At 36.5% G+C, this 18,896-nt stretch overlaps 1 protein-coding gene across 1 annotated transcript in view; it reads left to right on the forward strand.

Annotated features, from left to right (window-relative positions):
* LOC113513854 (uncharacterized) overlaps window positions 1–18,896 on the forward strand; it is a 99,436-nt gene that overhangs the window by 65,703 nt on the left and 14,837 nt on the right. Inside the window, exons 4-7 of the mRNA XM_052898827.1 lie at window positions 1,531–1,739; window positions 2,282–2,422; window positions 9,662–9,864; window positions 15,254–15,438. Coding sequence (XP_052754787.1) covers window positions 1,531–1,739; window positions 2,282–2,422; window positions 9,662–9,864; window positions 15,254–15,438 — 738 coding nt within the window. The remainder of the gene's footprint in view (window positions 1–1,530; window positions 1,740–2,281; window positions 2,423–9,661; window positions 9,865–15,253; window positions 15,439–18,896) is intronic.

Consider the following 18,896-nt stretch of genomic DNA (forward strand, 5'->3'; position numbering starts at 1 on the left):
GGTTTGACAAACCGACAATCAGATAAAAAAAATCTCTAAATATTACTGAAATATATTCTATTATACCAGAGGGAGACTTTGTACAAAAGTCGATTGCTTGGGTACCTCTATCCCATTCGTGTTTCAACTGTGAAGCAGTTGTGTTTGCACGGCTGTGTTTCGGTTTGAAGGGTGGGATATGGCGTGAATTTACTGGGTACAGAGGAATAACACCTGAGTCCTCAGGAATGACAACGCATGGGGGGTAGCATGGGCGTAACAGTATACTCTGTTATGTTCATGGTACTGCTCATGTCTATAGGCGACGGTTACCACTTTCCATCAGGTGGGCCGTCAGCTTGTTTGCCAATCTAAGTTGTATAAAAAAAAACGTTCTTAGTCTGAAAAATGCTTTATTCTTTCAAATTTATTCAATTTGTAGAAAGAGAGAGAGAGAGAGAGAGAGAAAGAGATCAAATTAGGAGTATTAAGATCAATTAACATGATACGTAGTAGTAGTAGTAGTAGCAATACACTTTTTTTTTAATACATAGGTACATGTTAATTTTGTACGCACGCGTGAAATAAAAATGAAGCACAAATAAAATTGTCATCATGTATTAAATAAAAATGCTAGTGACAATGGTATTCACGTGTGGAATGTAAGCAATTTAAAAATAAATTAGCAAAACAATTGTTTAAAAGTACATGTGAGGGCACCTTTTGTCGACCTACTGAATTTCATTATAAATACAAGGCCTTTGTCGGTAAAGAACTTTGTGCGTTGCGTAAAACAGTATTTGTTCTTTTTGTTTTATTTTTAAGTTTACTTAGTATTGGTTCTTTTTATTTCAATGAATAACTAAATGAATAATGCGTTATTGTAATTAATTTAAATAATAGGTAATTATGATATTAATTAAAAAAAATAAAAAATATTATAAAATATACCTAAAACTTATATTCTAGTATTCTGTGAACAATATTATCTTAGGAGTTTGATTTATTTGTAGCACTAAATAAAGTCTAAAATAAATTTATTATTTTAATTAACGGTAGTCCGAAAAATTAAAAAGAGTTTTGTGGTAAAAAGGACTGTTGTTATTTAGATATTTTTTTTTAATGATAACGGTATGATAACATCGTCTGTGCTAACAGTATACACTGACGAGGTACCAGTGAGAGATGATAGGTAAGAATGAAAAGGCGGGACAGTTAGCTCATCGTGATGAATACAGCTGGAATTCAGCACGTTGGTTTCCAGGGAGACCACGATATATTGTTAGCTATGGGACTGGTAGTTTGCATTACTAACGATCCCTTCCCCCTACCTCACCCCCGTTGTCCAGGTATAAGGTATTACATAATTAAAAAAAATATGAAAATAATGAAGTAATTGTACGCATATAAAATATGTATTTTTTTATAATTAACACTACTAAATCTTTATGATGTTTAACTCTTACCATCAGGCGGACCATATGATTTGTAATTAGCTTATAAAAAAAAAATCTATCTAAGATATTATATCCAATTTGTGTTTGTCCACAGGCAGGTGAATTTAAAAATAAGTCCTCAACTTGGGGACTGCTTCAACTGGAGTATGGCGCCATCTCAAAGTGAGCTGGTGGTATTTTCAAGGGTCAGTGATCCAGCCGTGGATTTGGAGACGACTCCAGCTGACGGGCCATGGCTGGAAGCTACTGCTGCTGCAGTACCCTGGAGTCTAGGAGTAGACATTGCCATTTGGAATGCCGTCGGTTAGTAATACATTTTTTTTTTATTTTTGAAACACTTTTTTTTCTGGACCAAACAGACATCATGTATCGTGTACAATATATGCTGTGTACATGTACCTACATGTATAAAGAATGTATTTACTTATTATGTAAGTAATGTAACAACCGACTTCACAAATACGAGTACAATAATAACATGTTTTGATACTTGAACATTTTCTAGAAATATCGTTTAGTAAATAATTTTGTTTTTTTTTTTATCGCTGTTGAGAAGTTTAATTAATTTGTCTGAGTACATAATTAATTTTCTTATTCTATTGAGTGATTATATTGATATTCGGAAAAAACTGACATAAGACATATGCTCATCGGAAATTCATGCAAAATACGACCTTATGTTGAATGTTATTAATGATAATAATAATAAATGCATAACATAAAGCTGTTAACCAAAGCAGTACTTCCTAACAACCTTAAGAAAGTAGCTTAATTTTTTTCTCATAAACGAACTTTCTAGAAATGCAGTTGTTATGAACAATACATATCATCCATCTACATTACAGGTTGGGCAGGGTGGGGGGAGTGGGGAGCGTGCAGTAGATCCTGTGGAGGTGGGAGGCAAACGAGACGAAGATATTGTTCCAGACCAAGCTGCGAGGGTTACGGAGATCAGGGACGATCCTGTAACTCTTTCGATTGTAAAGGTAAAACTTTATTTGAAGTTTTTTAAGTGCAAACCACACAGAAATCGAGACGGGATTGTTTGAATTATAAACTAATGACAGCGACGACGTAAATAAGTAGAGAGATGGTTTCTCTTCATTGTTCTCTCTAAAAGATTACAGCCGAAGCAAATATTACTGGAAGACAAAAAAAAAAGACGGCTCCGTGGGTACATCTCTCTAATTTGTATTTCCGCAATAAAACAGCTATGCATGCATAGTTGTATTTCGGTTTAAATAATGACATAACACCTTAGTGCACAGAAATTACAACACATACCGATTTTGTCTTGAGAATCATCTTGTATTTTATAATTTTCATAGTGCTGTTCGTGTCTATAGAAAAAATGTTACTTTCTAGGTTGTAAGCTATTCATAAAAGAATATGCTGCATAAAACAAAACAAAGAGTTAAAAGCGATCTCTTCCAGGCAGAATTTACAAGGTGCAGAATAATATAATAACATTTTATTGATATTATTGGAAAATCACTTGTACTCTTGCAAAAAAGGCTATTGTAATATACACCTAGCCAGTTTTGTCATTTAAGGCATTTTCAAAGATTTCTTTTACACTAGTTGTCCCTGTGCAATCAATCAACAGATAACCGAGAATATAATAATAATAAATATATCAAAATATCAGATACTTTTCAATCGATTGCAAAATTAAGGATGTTCTCAATTTGTTTGTATTTTTTTATGTTTGTTACCTCATAACCCCGTCAGTTCTAAATCGATTTGTGAAATTCATTTTATCTGAATTTTATCAAAAAGGGTTCAATAGTTCAATTTTTGAGGTCATAGTAACTTGTTGTGTCACAGGTGACGTCGATTTTTTTGTAAGACAATTTTTGGTTATTATAAATATTGTTGCTAACGTGGATTAATTATTTAGCTAATAACATAAAATACGCATCATTTTACATGTTATCTACAATGTCGTATGCTGTTTTCGTCGTTGTTCCGTTGTTTCCTGGTGAATATGACAGCGAAGTAAATACTAGACACGGTTGGAATTTGTAATTTTCAAACAGCTGGTTCTAAGCTCCCATTTGGACTTCTGTGTGGCTTGCGTTTCAGATCTTAAACTATAGAATAAATTATTTTACGCGAATAGAAATAAGGGGTATGAGTAATTTTTTTATAGGAAAGTGATATTTTCTGCTTTTTTGTAACAGCTTCTGTAAACTTTATTCTTATCACCTTAAATAATATTAAATCCACAAATTTCCTACTTGAATAAATGTATAAAGTATCCTATAGGTTAAGTCTAGAAATAATATAATTGTGTTCCAGATTTCGTTCGAATGTTTTAAGTAGTATTTGTGTAATAGAGTAACAAACATCCAACCATACATCTTCACAAATTTTAGTAAGATTAATAACTATTTTCGGAAATAAATTCAAAGTTGAAAAATGTATCTTCCAAATCCAAAAAAATTTATATAGACATTATTAGTGGGCATTTGAACTAAAATAAATCAGAACTAAATACTACTACTACTTCTACCAATATAATCCGATATTTAACTATATTTAGGTTCAATGCCCGTAGCTAGGGGTGAGGGGGCAATGAGGGGGAATGCTGTACCTTAAAAAATCCAATGCCCTGCTTTAAAACAAAAGTCCTCATAAAATTTAGAAACTAATTAAATTTTTTTAAAAATATGGTAAAATTACATGAAAGATGGAGAAAATACGGATTTAAGTCGAAAATATTTTTGTTTTATATTTTGTAAGTTATGACCTACTAACAATCTATTGTCCTATTAAAAAGTTCTTTTGCCCTACCTTAAACCAGGGTCTAACTAGATAAGGCCCTGCATGGTTCCTATAATATTATTTGTTCCTTTTAAAGTGTTCTTTCAAACTAATATACTATTTTCATGAGTAGCCATTGATGTCAAAAGTTATGAGTCCATATCGACTACAACAATACTTGCTACTTTAATATTGTACAATAAGTACTTAAGTATGGTGTTCATAAGTTTGTCATTATTGTTATAATTTATTATTACCCTTTAATCTTTGTATCTTTGTTTTATTTTTAAAACAATTATGAGGTTTATAGCATTTTTATACCAGTAGTTGCCACGCTTGGCAGGCGGTTTGGTAACGGCACTTTGGCTTTTAATAAAGTTTTAATAGGGACGCTGCTATCCATTTCTCGCCCATAGCCTCTTACGTTACCCACAGGAAAGGAAGGAACGATCTGTTCTATACCCGGACCACATGCATTCTATTTTTTTATACTACTTAGAATGGCAATCGAACTGACGGCTCACCTGATGGAAAGTGGTAACCGTCGCCTATGGACATGAGCAGTACCATGTACTGTTTCGCCCATGATATCCCCCATGCGTTGCCATTCCTGAGGACTCAGGTGTTATTCCTCTGTACCCTATAACACAACTGCTTCACGGTTGAAACACGAATGAGACAGAGGTACCCACGCAAATGACTTTTGTACAAAGTCTATGTATAAGTAATTGCAATAACTAATAGCAAGCATGAGATGAGCATCACAACTCATTACATCAATGTAGTTTTTTATCACAAATATTTTATTGGTTAAATCGAAACTGCAGTATTGCGAAAAAGTACCGCTATACGTATACAATAATAGCGTGGTCTTTATCCTATTACATCGGGTCGGCCATTATATTTTCCTTTCTCGTTCTTCCTCGTCAGCCGCTATTTCGTATAATATAATTTAATATTAGCCTGATTTAGAAATGAACGAATCAGCATTAAATTTAGCAAGAAGAAAAAGGCGAAAAGTAATGCAGCAGTTAGCAATTTTTTTGGTCGATGTGACAGTGACTTGATTTATATCTTATACCTATATAAAATTCTCGTGTCACGGTGTTTGTTACCAAACTCCTCCGAAACGGCTTTACCGATTTTTATGAAATTTTGTGTGCATATTGAGTAGGTCTGAGAATCGGCCAACATCTATTTTTCATATCCCTCAATGATAAGGGTGATCCTCGCAAAAAAAAAAAAATTGACAAATTGTTCCATTTTTATTTTATTATGATTTAGCATTGAAGAATACATACAACCTCAAATTTTCACCGTTTTACGATCAACTCCTGTTTTTTAATCGCGATTTTTATATGCTGCAATAGGGTTGCAAGATGGCAATCCAATATAATAATTGTAGTAGGATAAATTTTCATGTATACTTCTAAAAATAATGTATATGGTAAAACAACGTTTGCCGAGTCAGCTAGTATTCTATAGATTTATTAAACAAAGTAGGTTCAGTTTACCAGAGGGTGATTTTGTACAAAAGTCGATTGCTTGGGTACCTCTGCCCCATTCGTTTCTATTCCTGAGGACTCAAGTATTATTCCTCTGTACCCAATAAATTCGCGCCATATCCCACCCTTCAAACCGAAACACAGCCATGCAAACACAGCTGCTTCACGGTTGAAACACGAATGGGACAGAGGTACCCAAGCAATCGATTTTTGTACAAAGTCTCCCTCTTCCTTTTTAATAAAATTATAAAATATTCAGCAAAATAACCTATTAGATACGTTAGCGTAATCCGGAGAGAACTTTTCAACTCTAGATCGTCGAGTACTCTTTTAAATCGCAGCAGGAGAAACTCTTCGGACACAAGAGTCTACATAAAACTATAAACAAATAATAAAGTTTAGTGAAATTGTATTTTATAAGTTTGAAGTTACATCCTATGTTTATGTTAAAAAATAGAAATAATGAAAATATAAACAAACGAATAATTGATCCGACTATAAAATAGTCTTTTGATGTCCAACAGATTGCAAATTAAACATTAATTAATTAATTTTAATTTGTTTATTATAATTAGAAAATTTTTCGTAAATACACTTTTACGTATGTTTTTTTATGTAATAACTATCGGCTTAACTTACCCATACCCGAAGATTTCCAAACACAATATTTCTTATCTGTGACGGTATCGCGAATGCCTACAGCTCGTGCTCAACGGGTCAAGGCACATAGTGAGACTCATGCTCACGTCACAGCCGCTTACGATTAGGGTCTCGAGTTGTTCTGAAACTAGTCAAGCTTTCTTGTCATAATTGCACGTAAGTGAAATCGGTAGTTATTATGTATAATTGATTCAATGTTGTAATTAGTAAATAATTCTAGTTAGAGAGTGTTTCTGTAATAACATTTGACATAACTTGATTACTTTTTCATTAATTTATATTAAAACAAATAATACTTGATAAAATTTGTGCTGTTTATGGAAAAATATTTATTAGTAATATTCAATTAAATATATCGACTTATTTATCATATATTTATATGTATATAGTATCCAACTAATTAAGTATTAGGTAACACATATATGTGTGTTTATAAATATTATATAGTGGTGTATGTATATATATATGTAATAGAGTATATAAATAAAAACTACCAACATAAAATAAATAATTTAAAGTGTACGTAACTTGAAAAAATGTAAAGAACAGTGGAATGTATATTCTCTCTGTCATATTCAAGAATAAACAGCTCGTTTGATAGAGGAGTGACAGGCCATGAAAATTTTGTAAAGTTGGATCATATTTCGCATATGTAACACGTTGAAACAAGTCCTGTACTCAAACAAAGCCACTACCTTTATAAAATATTCACCTCACACTTTCGGATCGAGCAAGGAACTATTACCAAACAAACTGCCAGGAAAGTCATCCGTTAATGCACCTTGACTGCCTCCAGTGTGGAATAGTAATGAGGTTACACAGTTAGCAAGTGAAATATGGATATACTCGTATAGTTTGGCTACAAGAGGGACAAACTTTCTCTAGCTGGCAAAAAGTATAATAATTTTGAGATACATTATTTTTTACACATAACTTCCAACTGTTCTACATCTGTGTTCTTACCATCTAGATTGTCCAGCCGCGACACGAGTCGATCGCGATCGATTCTTGACAATGTTGTCATCACTAACTTTACTTGTCTATGTTTTTAAAAAGATAAAAATTTGTCTATGATCGATTCATTATGACTTTCATTATTAAATCTTTTTAGTAATTCTTATATGTTATATTTGTAAAATATATACAAGAATCAATTCCCGACCGTATGTAAGCGCATCAGTTTGGAATTGTTGCACCTATTTGTCTAATTAATTTTTGTTACGTTTATAATTGTGAATTCTTTTGTTTGTTATTTCTAAGCATTTTGGTAGTTCAACTGTAATCATTATTAAATTTGGTATAAACATATGCTTATATATATATTGTATATTAAATCATTTACTAGTATTTAATCTGAGTTATGTACAATAAAGATTTTTACAATACAATACAATACAATGCTTTTTGGAATGGAGAAAAATATAGTCTACAATTTATCCTGCTCCGTCATGCAGATAAAGTCACAGTGTAAAAACTCACGGTGTTCTAAAGTACATCATTTCTCTGTTATTATTTATTATCAGTCGTTATCTATCCACTATCAATAGTGGATGTCTACATATTCAAACACAGGCCTCCCCCTCTATAAAGAATGGGAGCATTCCTTATGGCAGTTTACTAGTAGTTGCCACGTTTGACAGACAATATCGCAGGTTGGCTTTTGATGATATTTTAAGAGGGACGTTGCTGCCCCTCCAACGATCATTATGTTTCCTTAGTCACGACACTATGGGAAAGGAAGAGATGGCCTATTCTATGCTGGGACCACACAACACGAAAAAAAATTATTTTTAGTACATAATAAAACATATGTTACATTTACTTTCTGTATTGCTGGAATATGAAACTATTGTTCAAATACAGGAATAGAAAGCCTCAGGCTTAGACATAGATATCTTCTTTGTAAATAAACAACATGGATACTATCATGAATTTCACTGGAAATGTACAGGTCTATTATTATTACCACGCAATTAATTAAACATACGTGCCAACATAATTACAAATGGAGACGGTACTCAAATGTATTTGTTGTTGTGCGTATAGACTCGGATATTTTAGCTAAAGACATTTTAATAATTATATTGTAGTGTACACATACTATAATATTAATTTTGTCAAATATTTTTTTATTTTAATAAATTCATCATCATCATCATCATCATCACCAACCAGATTGCCGATTGCCTGGGTACCTCTGTCCCATTTGTGTTTCTACCGTGAAGCAGTAGTGTTTGCATGGCTGTGTTTCGGTTTGAAGGGTCAGATATGGCGTGAATTTACAGGGTACAGAGGAATAACACCTGAGTCCTCAGGAATGACAACGCATGGGGGGTATCATAGGCGAAACAGCATACTCTGTTATGTCCACGGTACTGCTCATGCCTATAAGCGACGGTTACCACTTTCCATCAGGTGGGCAGTCAGCTTGTTTGTCATTCTAAGTTGTATAAATAAAATCACCATATCAGTCGTTAATTGTCCATTAATGGGCCTCTCCCATACATAGGTTTTTGCCAGTAATTGCCACGCTTAGCAGATGGGTTAGTAATAGCAGTTAGGCTGTTTTAGGAAGAACGCTGCTGCCCGTTCCTTGGCTATTAAGTTCCCTTAGTCTCCTCTTACGACATCCACGGGAAAAGAATGGATTTAATAAAATAATATTTAATAATCAAATATTGAATTAGCTTAACATAGCTATAAAATGCAAACAATATGAAATCTTTCTTTTTTTAATCTTTAATTTAATTTACAATGTATGTATAGTTTCTATTTTGTTTTTTTTTTCTTTTGTTAGCTTAATTAGAACCATTTCTTGATATCCAATTGAGTTGAAATATTTTATACACCTTCAGTTCTGATAACAATATGATATGCTTTATTTAATATTGTAATATGTTCAAAATACATTTATTTTATTTGGAGATTACATAATTTAATGTATTGTGAAGAACTGGTGTCTGAAGTAGGATAAACCTGTGTTACAGATCATGGCAAAATGGAAAATGGCAAAATTCAAAATTCAAAAGGGCTTGAAAGAAGGATTCCTAATTCGGTTGTAATTTTTATATTTTTTACCTCAGTTATAAATTGATTTATAATTTATTTTTTATCTAAAAGAATAGTTACAGATTATTTCTATAGAAATTTTATAAAAATTAGTCCAGTAGTATAGTTTTGAAATCAAAGTGACTGGTGTTGCCATAACTGAAGTTAGTTTATTTTTTGTGGTACACAATTCCAATTATATTCACTTAAAAATATAATTTAAATTAAATTTCTGTTTTTCCACAGGAGCAATAAACCCTTTAGCACCGGGTGCAAGACGGAATTTCCATCCTGCTCAGGCCCGGTGGGGCCCTGTGGATGATCGCCCACATGCCTTCAGTCTGCGACCCAACTCTTACATTTGGATCGCGTCTTCGGAGCTCTTTGCTGCTGGGAAGACCTTCCCCAGAGAATTCACATTATTTGTATCACTAAGATTGAGACCTGAGGTTTGTTCATATTATAACTAGTTAAGATCTATTTTTTAATTAGACTATTACTATTATAATAAAATTATAACTATATGATGGGAAATAATAAAAAAAAAAATACGATGGGTCTTAAACTAATAGATGTCATAACAATATTTTGTCTTGAAATAGAAAGAATATATATAGACATAGAAATTTTGTCTGTCTGTCTGTATGTTTGTTTCGGTATCACGTAAAAATTACTGCATCAAATTGGATTCGGTTTCTGCAGTTGTGTCCTGAAGTTCTAACTTAAAAACTAGTATATGTTCTATTCTGATATAACAATTAAAAGTGGTCTACCATATTTCATTAGTTTTCCTACATTTGAAATCAAAGATAAAAATGTAGTAGTTAAACATATAATATTAAAAGTCTCCGAAACCAACATATACGTGAAGTATGTTATGAAAATGGATGAAGGAAAATATTATGTAGATGAAGCTAAGGTGCTTCATACACGCGTTGCTTCGCTGTGTGCGAAAACTCAACTTTGTCAGCCGGTTGTCAAGTTTGTACTGCGCTATATGAAAATGGTGCAGCGCATATGTTAAGCGCTAAAAGGTGATTGGGATTTGATCTCGGTCTACCTTGTAAGGTACTACACGTGAGGATATACAAATTATTGGATTTATTGGAAATTACTTACAAAATTCGAATATTGTGAGTTTTGCTTTAGTATTATGTATTTTCTGCAAAAATTAGCAATTGCAATTCTCTCGTTACCATATTATTTAAAGGATTCTTTATGGATGATAAAGGTAACTTCATTTGTGCTAGAAATATACACTACCAGGGCAATTTCTTAAGACCCCTGTGTTTAAAAAAATGCCTATGATGTTAATTAACTACCATCGCTCATGAGCACCCGCAACGACAAAGTAATTGCAGGTACGATTACGTATCAGTTTGGAAATACTGCTGTTGGAAGTTGATTTCATATTGTGGTTGTGTAACAAAGAAAGTGCCTTGATAAACGCACGGTGGAAGGTCTCTACTCATCCAGATGATGAGGACGGAACTTTAGTTTGTAACGTATTGTACGATGGTGAATTTCAGCAGCAGGTATTAATCCGAACAATCCTCGGAGCACTCCCCATGATACATTTGGAAAAAAGATGCATAGAAATGCAATGTCTCTACGTAGTTTCAGTGGGTCGAGCCGGATATTAAGGCACTGATTATCAATAATTTGCCATCAAAGAAAGATGATAGGTGAAAATGAAAGCAAATCAGTCGACCCATCGTGACGAATTCATCTAGTTTTCAGGGGGGACCGAAATCGACCTGATAGAGTATATTGTTAACAATAGAGTCGCTAATCCTTATTACTCATAATATCTTCTTTCCATTACTTAGGAATGCCAAATACAATTTGGGTTTCAATTTTTTATAGTAAAAAAAAACGAGCTATAAAAGCTACGTAGATTCCGAGCCAATTTAGTTTGGGAGTTCCTACATAAAATTGACGAATGACCATCCACTATTGTACGTTTTACGTGACATTTCCTGCCACGTACCGTAAAAATGTTGAACGAACTACCTGTAATGGTGTTTCGGAACAAAATCGAATTGGGGCCTCGAAGAAAGCTCATACCTTTTTAAAAGGTCGGTAACGCATCGACGATTCTAATTGCTAATGACTGTTGCCCCTTTGCTTTTCATTCACATACAGGAAAAGTTAAGTCTAAATGTAATTTATAAAGATATTATTGATATAAAATGGGTTCAGTTTTCAAAGCTCGTTTTGTTTTGATTTAAAAAAAAAAGTGTCAAATTTGGTCAGCTTAAGGTCAAATTAGTTAAATTTGGCCAGTACTTGATATTTGATGCGATCTATATAATCAAATTTTTTTAATGCTTTATTAAGTTCTGTTAATTTTGCATTAAATGTATCCCAATCCTCATCCCTTCAACTGTTAACTGTCCACTGCTGAACATGGGCCTCTTCCGTAACAGGGATTTTTCTAGTAGTTTCTACACTCGGCAGGCGGGTTAGCAACCGCAGTTAGGCTTTGATAATATTTTAAGAAGAACGCTGCTGCCCATTCTTCGGCCACTAAGTGCCCTTAGTCATTTCTTACGACAACCACGGGAAAGTAAGGGATGACCCAGTATATGCCGGGACTATACGGCAATGTATACTCGTATTTAATGTAGAAAATAAATAAAGCTTTTAAGTAAATCAAACCATAGACTTTAGGACTCGGTTCTTAAACTACCGAATCAATGAGGTACACTTAGATTTTATAGGTAGAGCATCAAGAATTAAAAACTAAGATAATATAACGTCTGGCTGACAAAATTTTCATATAAAATACATTAATTAATTCATGCTTTTATCAATATTACAAGTATTAAATCAAAGATTCTCATATCAGGTCGGGTTTTTTTTTAATTGGAATTGGGAACATTTTTTTTTCTCATACCTATAATATACAAATAAAATGTGTTTTATGTAATAAATTTTATTATAATATTTTATAGATTTTGGTGCATAAAATTAGAAATAACTATTATACAACTAACAATTAGGCAAGGTTTTGTTAAACACAGTTTAGATAAATAGTGCTTTAAATATTTCTTGTAGTAATACCGTATATACATATACGCCTTCTTCATTACAAATTCTCATTTCTTATTCTCATATGTTTCCAATTAAGTGCTTGTATTTTGGCATGTTTATATGAGAATTACTTGTTAGAGTGAAAATAATTTTCTTAAAGAACAAGTTAGGCGCCATATTCTTATTTGTTCTCTTTATATTATGTGTAAATCTGTTACATATGAATATTTCTCAGTTAGATACTAAAGGACTAATAGAGATAAAATTAAAACCCAACTGCCAGATGAAATACTTACTAATATTATATGGAAAGCATAACCGTCAAAAAAAGATCATATTCCTTTTTAAAAGGCCGACAGCAAACCTGCAATGCCTTTTGGTGTTGCAGGGGATCATGGGTGGCGGTAGTCACGTTCCATCAGGTGAGCCGCATGCCCATTTGCCTCGTGTTATAAAAAAAGTTTGCTTGTTTAGTACTTGTTAGGACCTTGTCAGCTTAATCACTATGTAATTTAATATAAGGAGCGGAATATAGGCAAGTTTTATTCCGGTCAATGGGCACAGTCACGGGAAAAGCTAGTTTAACATAATTATAATAACGATGATAACCTCGTGTCGTCCCAACATAGAATAGGTAAGCCCTTCCTTTCTCGTGGAAGGCGACTAAGGGACGGCAAGGGATGGGCAGCAGCGTCCCTCTTAAAGCATCTCTAAAACCTAACTACCAATCCGCATACCAAGCGTGGCAACTACTGGCAAAACTCCTCTAAGGGGGAGGCTTATGTTCAGCAGTGGACAGTTAAAAGCTGATATGATGACGATGATAACTCTAATTTTTTTTTTATTATAAGCCACATTAGGGCACATCAAGTCTAACAAGAATTACTTAACCTACGGAACGAAACCTTTATACAAAAATCTTTTGCATGACTTCTGTTTCCTTCGTTTTGTAATATCAGATTCTTCAAAAGCACCATGTAAAGGTACTTAGTGAACCGACATAGCGCGGGCAGCCGTCCAGAGTAGAACAGTCTCTTGATTTTTTTTTAATGGGTGATAATGAAATGGTAACCCCGCCCGCGCTATCGGTATACACTGGCGGGGCACTAATGAGGGGTAATAGATGAGGATGAAGCAGGTCAGTTAGCCCATCGTGACAAATTCAACAAAAATTATTCACGATGAATTCCAGAGGGAACCACGTGGAGGTCGACCTAATAGGGCAAACTCCATTGCCAACAATCCCTTTCCCTCCCAGTCTCTTGGATTTAGTTGATCGAAATCATTGGACCATATTGTTCCTTTGTTCTCTTTTGTCATCTTGTCATCTTTGTTTGTTTGCTGTAGGATGATTTGGTCTCATGCCGTGCTATAATAAAAAATACCATATTACTAAGTATCACATCCTTTTTGTATTTCTGTGAAACAGTTATATTTACATGTTTATGTTTAAAGAACGGAATATGGCAGTAATATTTGGATATGGCAGGTACTGAGGCGTAAGGCCTTAATACTTAGAAATTTCAACCATTTGCATCAATGTGCATCCTATGCTATTCATGTCTATAGGCGTCAGTAACCACATTGCCACTTTTCATCAGGTGGACCTTCAGCTTGGTCTCTATTCTAAGTATTACAAAAAATCTATTTACCTTTCTATGTCACTGACTAATAGTAATGAAGTCGAAACTGTTGCAATTACTGGAATCGGTCAAAACTCATCATCGTCGTCACCATTTAAAAAAAAATCAATAACAACTCTATCTGGATTGTATTTTATTCTGCTAGTGTGGCAAATAAACATACGGTCTATATGGTTGGTATATATTATGGTATGGTATTGTTTTTAACAGTTCCAGTTTGAATTAGTTAGTTACAAACCGTTTAACTCCACTTGTAACTAAAATTGTTAAACGGTACGTCCCTTCTTAATCACGGAACCGTCAATTTCAATCTGTTTAATGAGAATTGTTAGAAAATGAGTTACGAGTTACGTACCAATCCCAGGAGTTTCTTGCTATGCTGGAAATTTTACTTCACAATCCTTAATTCTGTTTTGAATTGTTAATACTATTTTTGCCGTAAAATATAATTTTGCTCTTTATATCTTTATGCATACTTTTTTTTTTTCTATTGACTCCTACTACACTTAATAGCTTCACTAAACGTTAAAGTTTATCATTGTAGACACAGATTAAAAAGTTTCATTATTATTATAATACAATATAATTTTATAAAGTATTTAATTGAGACATTTTCGTATGGTAACTAAATAAGGAGACATGACAAGAACATATTACGATTTTTTTTCATTTTCTGAATCAACATCATCAAGAGACATCTTTATGTTTGAGAGAATATAGCTTGTTATATCAGTGCAAAAAAATGAAAAATTAAAATGGACTCCACTAAGTTACCTGGTCAACGTGATAATAATGAAAAACCCAGCCCATTAGTGAGATATTAACAGGTTATCTTAGAAAGTCTTCCGTTTTAGATACTTATCATTCCACATTCTTAATCCATAATGTTACACTCTGAGCAAAGGCCTACCATATCTGGTTTCACCTTCACAATCGCTGGCCAAGGCTTATAAGTTCTCGTAGTATATCAGGATTACATTTCCATTTTCTATAAGATCTATTACGGCTCTTTAGATTTGCAGAAAGCCACGATATACAAATTGGGAACCGCCTATCATCTGAAATGCGCCACTGATTCAGTCCCACTTTAGTGTTGTGTCAAAAATTTCTTTACAAAAACGCATATTCCTTGGGAGACTAATTCGGATATTTTTTACAGAGCGGAGGCTACGGCCAGGGGACGTTGTTCTCTCTAAGGTCCCGCCGCCGGACGGGCTCGTTCCTTTCCCTGGAGCTGGCTGGTCGGGGCGCTGCAAGGCTTGTGCATGCAGGCTCGGGGTCTTCAAGATCCATATATTTGGCAGTACCGTTGTATGACTTTCGTTGGCACCATATTGCTATTAGGTAAGTAGATATTAAACAAGTCTGTTGATAATAACTTTATTGTATTAAAAACTACTTATTGTATTAAAAAAACAAGTTCTTATAATGTAATTATTTTGGAGCGACGGCCATATTGGATTTAGAGTTAATAATTTTATCCATTAACTTCATCGTTTTCTACTATTCAATTCCTTTAATTTAATACTCATGTAAAAACAGCCATTTTGAAAATATTACAAGTAATATTATGTTTAGTACACCATTTTTGGTTTGGGTATGGCATATTATTACCTTGTGGTCCCGGTTTAATATACTCCACGCCTTCCTTACCCATGGGTGTTGTAAGAGGTGACAAATAGAATTTTATGATCGAGGGATGGGTTGCAGCGTCACCGCATACCATCACACTACTACAGCAACATCGCCAAAGCCTAACTGTGGTTGCCAACCCACCTGCCGAACATGGCAACTACTAGAAAAGCCCCTCTTATGGAGAAGGCCTATATTTAGGAGTTGACATTTAATGGCTTGTTATAATGATGTCATATTATGTTGTCATCAAAACTGAAGGTTAAGGCTAAACTTCAGCTTAATCGGATGCCAAAAAGTGGTTCTAATTCAGCTTGGAAAATTGGACCTAAACAAACAAACTGACTAACATATATTTTAAATTATTGAATAAAAGTTTGTAATAAATACAGTTCTGTTTAAAATTATGCATCTTAAGATACTCTAAATACCGTTATTGTCTGATAGATCATTAGATGGATAACTATTAGAGACTTTTACGCTTAAAATAAAATGATATGAAAACCAAATTTTTTTTCTTTTATTTTTTTTATACAACTTAGAATGGCAAACAAGCTGACGGACCCCCCATGCGTTGCCATTTCTGAGGACTCAGGTGTTAATCCTCTGCACCCTGTAAATCATGCCATATCCCACCCTTCAAACCGAAACACAGCCATTCAAACACAACTGCTTCACGGTTGAAACACGAATGGGTCAAAGATCGATCACAATATTCAAATCGAGTAGAAAAATAGAAAATTAATGTATTAAATATTTTATTTCGTGGAATCATAAGATATTTTTACTTATATCGTAACAAAATAACTTCTTTGTAATTTCATATTCATATGCGTCATATAACATCGTACCTATGAACAAACTTTATAGGAAGTACAGCAAAATATGTTCAGAGTAGACTTTTAGCGTATACATTTTCATACTAACATTATAAATGTAGAAGTTTGTATACACATTGTGATATTTAGATTTTATTATTCAACTAACTTTTACCCACTATTTCGTACACGTGAACTTTAGAAGTAGGAAAATTAAAGATTCTGTCCTATTCGTGTTTTAACCGTGAAGCAGTTGTGTTTGCATGGCTGTGTTTCGGTTTGAAGGGTGGGATATGGCGTGAATTTACAGGGTACAGAGGAATCCATGGGGGCGCCCGTATCGTACGGTAAGGGGCAAAATGCGCCCCTGGGCGCCCCCGGAAGCGGAACGCATCCCGCCTCAACAGCTGGAAGAGGTACTGGCTGCGCTTTTCCCAGCGCAGCCGGAGTTTACACCCCCTCCCATGTTACCGCGGAGCCATGAGGTTAGTGGTGCCGGAGTTGTAGGGGCCACGAGAGTCTCCCAGGAGGAGTTTGCAGCGGCTGTGGATAGGCTCCGGGCGAAAAACACCGCCCCGGGGCCTGATGGAATACCCGGCCGCGTTCTAGTCCTGGCCCTGGGCGCCCTAGGGGACCGTCTCCGGGACCTGTTCGACAGGTGCCTGGAGACGGGACGATTTCCCGACGAGTGGAAGATGGGCAGAGTGGTCCTCTTACGGAAGGAGGGGCACCCCGCAGGTTCCCTTGCACCCTCGGCATTCCGTCCCATAGTACTACTGGGGGAGGTCGGCAAGCTGTTTGAAAGAATAATAGCTGGTCGCCTCAACCAACACCTGTCCCAAGTAGGTCCCGGCCTCAGTCCGAGGCAGTTCGGATTTCGTGCGGGTCTGAGCACCATCGATGCCGTCGCTCGTGTTCGGGCTCTCTCGGATGAGGCGACGTCCTGCGGTGAGGTGCTGTTGGCGGTGTCGCTCGACATCAAGAACGCCTTCAACACTCTGCCATTTGCGTGCATTAGGGAGGCACTAAAATATCATCAGGTGCCTCCCTACTTACGGGACGTAATCGGGGCCTACCTAGAGCACAGGATAGTGCACTGCGTGGGACAGAATGGGGCGGTAACGTCGAGGGAGATGCAGCGTGGTGTCCCACAGGGGTCGGTGCTAGGACCGATCTTGTGGAACATCGGGTATGACTGGAACTTGCGGGGTGCTCTACTTTCCGGCAGCGATGTTGTCTGCTATGCAGATGACACACTTGTTGTTGCCAAGGGGAGGACTTACAGGGAAGCTGCCCGTCTTGCCACGGCAAACGTGGCACTCGTCGTCGGTCGTGCGCGTCGCCTTGGGCTCCATGTGGCGCTGGAGAAGTCGGAGGTACTATGCTTTCACAGACCCCGACGAGCGCCACCAGAGGGAGCCCACATAATGGTCAGTGGCCAGAGATTGGTCGTCAAGCCCCATATGAGGTACTTAGGGCTTGACTTAGACAGTCGCTGGAACTTCCGTAAGCACTTCCAGAGGTTGGCCCCCCGCCTTATGGCGGCTGCCGGTGCTCTAAGCCGGCTGCTGCCAAACATAGGAGGGCCAGGAGGGAGCGCACGTCGCCTCTATCTTGGGGTGGTGAGGTCCATGGCCCTGTACGGGGCTCCAATATGGAATAGGGCCCTGAGCAGGCAAAATGTGGCTTGTTTAAACAGGCCACATAGGGCCATGGCAATCCGCATTATACGCGGATACCGCACTATCTCCACGGAGGCGGCGTGTGTGATGGCGGGCTCGCCGCCCTGGGACTTGGAGGCCAATGCCTGTGCGTCGGTCTATGAGTGGCGTGCAGAGCGGAGGCGCCAGGGTGCCGAGCCTTCCAGGCTGGAAGTTGCGCTGCGGAAGTACCACATTCGACGGGTCCTGCAGCGGGAGTGGGAACAGCGGCTGGCCGATCCATCGGCCGGCCGAAGGACCGTCGAGGCTATCCGTCCACTTCTTAAGAAGTGGATGGATAGGCGGCGAAGGCCGCTGACCTTCAGGATGACACAGATACTGTCCGGGCATGGGTGCTTTGGGCGATATCTGTGTCATGTCGCGCGCAGGGAGCCGACGGAGGAGTGCCATGCTTGTGGAGCGCACCAGGACACGGCGGAGCATACGCTGGAGGAGTGCCCAGCGTATACCGATGAGCGTCGTATCTTGTCCGCGATAGTGGGGACCGATCTCTCACTGCCCGCCGTGGTTCGGCGGATGGTGAGCAGTGAGAGATCGTGGGAAGCGATGCTCGCCTTCTGCGACGCCGTCATGTCGCAGAAGGAGGCGGCGGAAAGGGAGCGGGAGAGTGCCACTTTCGCACCGTCAATCC

The sequence above is a fragment of the Galleria mellonella genome, unplaced genomic scaffold (genome assembly GCF_026898425.1).
Source record: "Galleria mellonella isolate WM207_F2 unplaced genomic scaffold, CSIRO_AGI_GalMel_v1 utg54, whole genome shotgun sequence".
Lineage (NCBI taxonomy): Eukaryota > Metazoa > Arthropoda > Insecta > Lepidoptera > Pyralidae > Galleria > Galleria mellonella.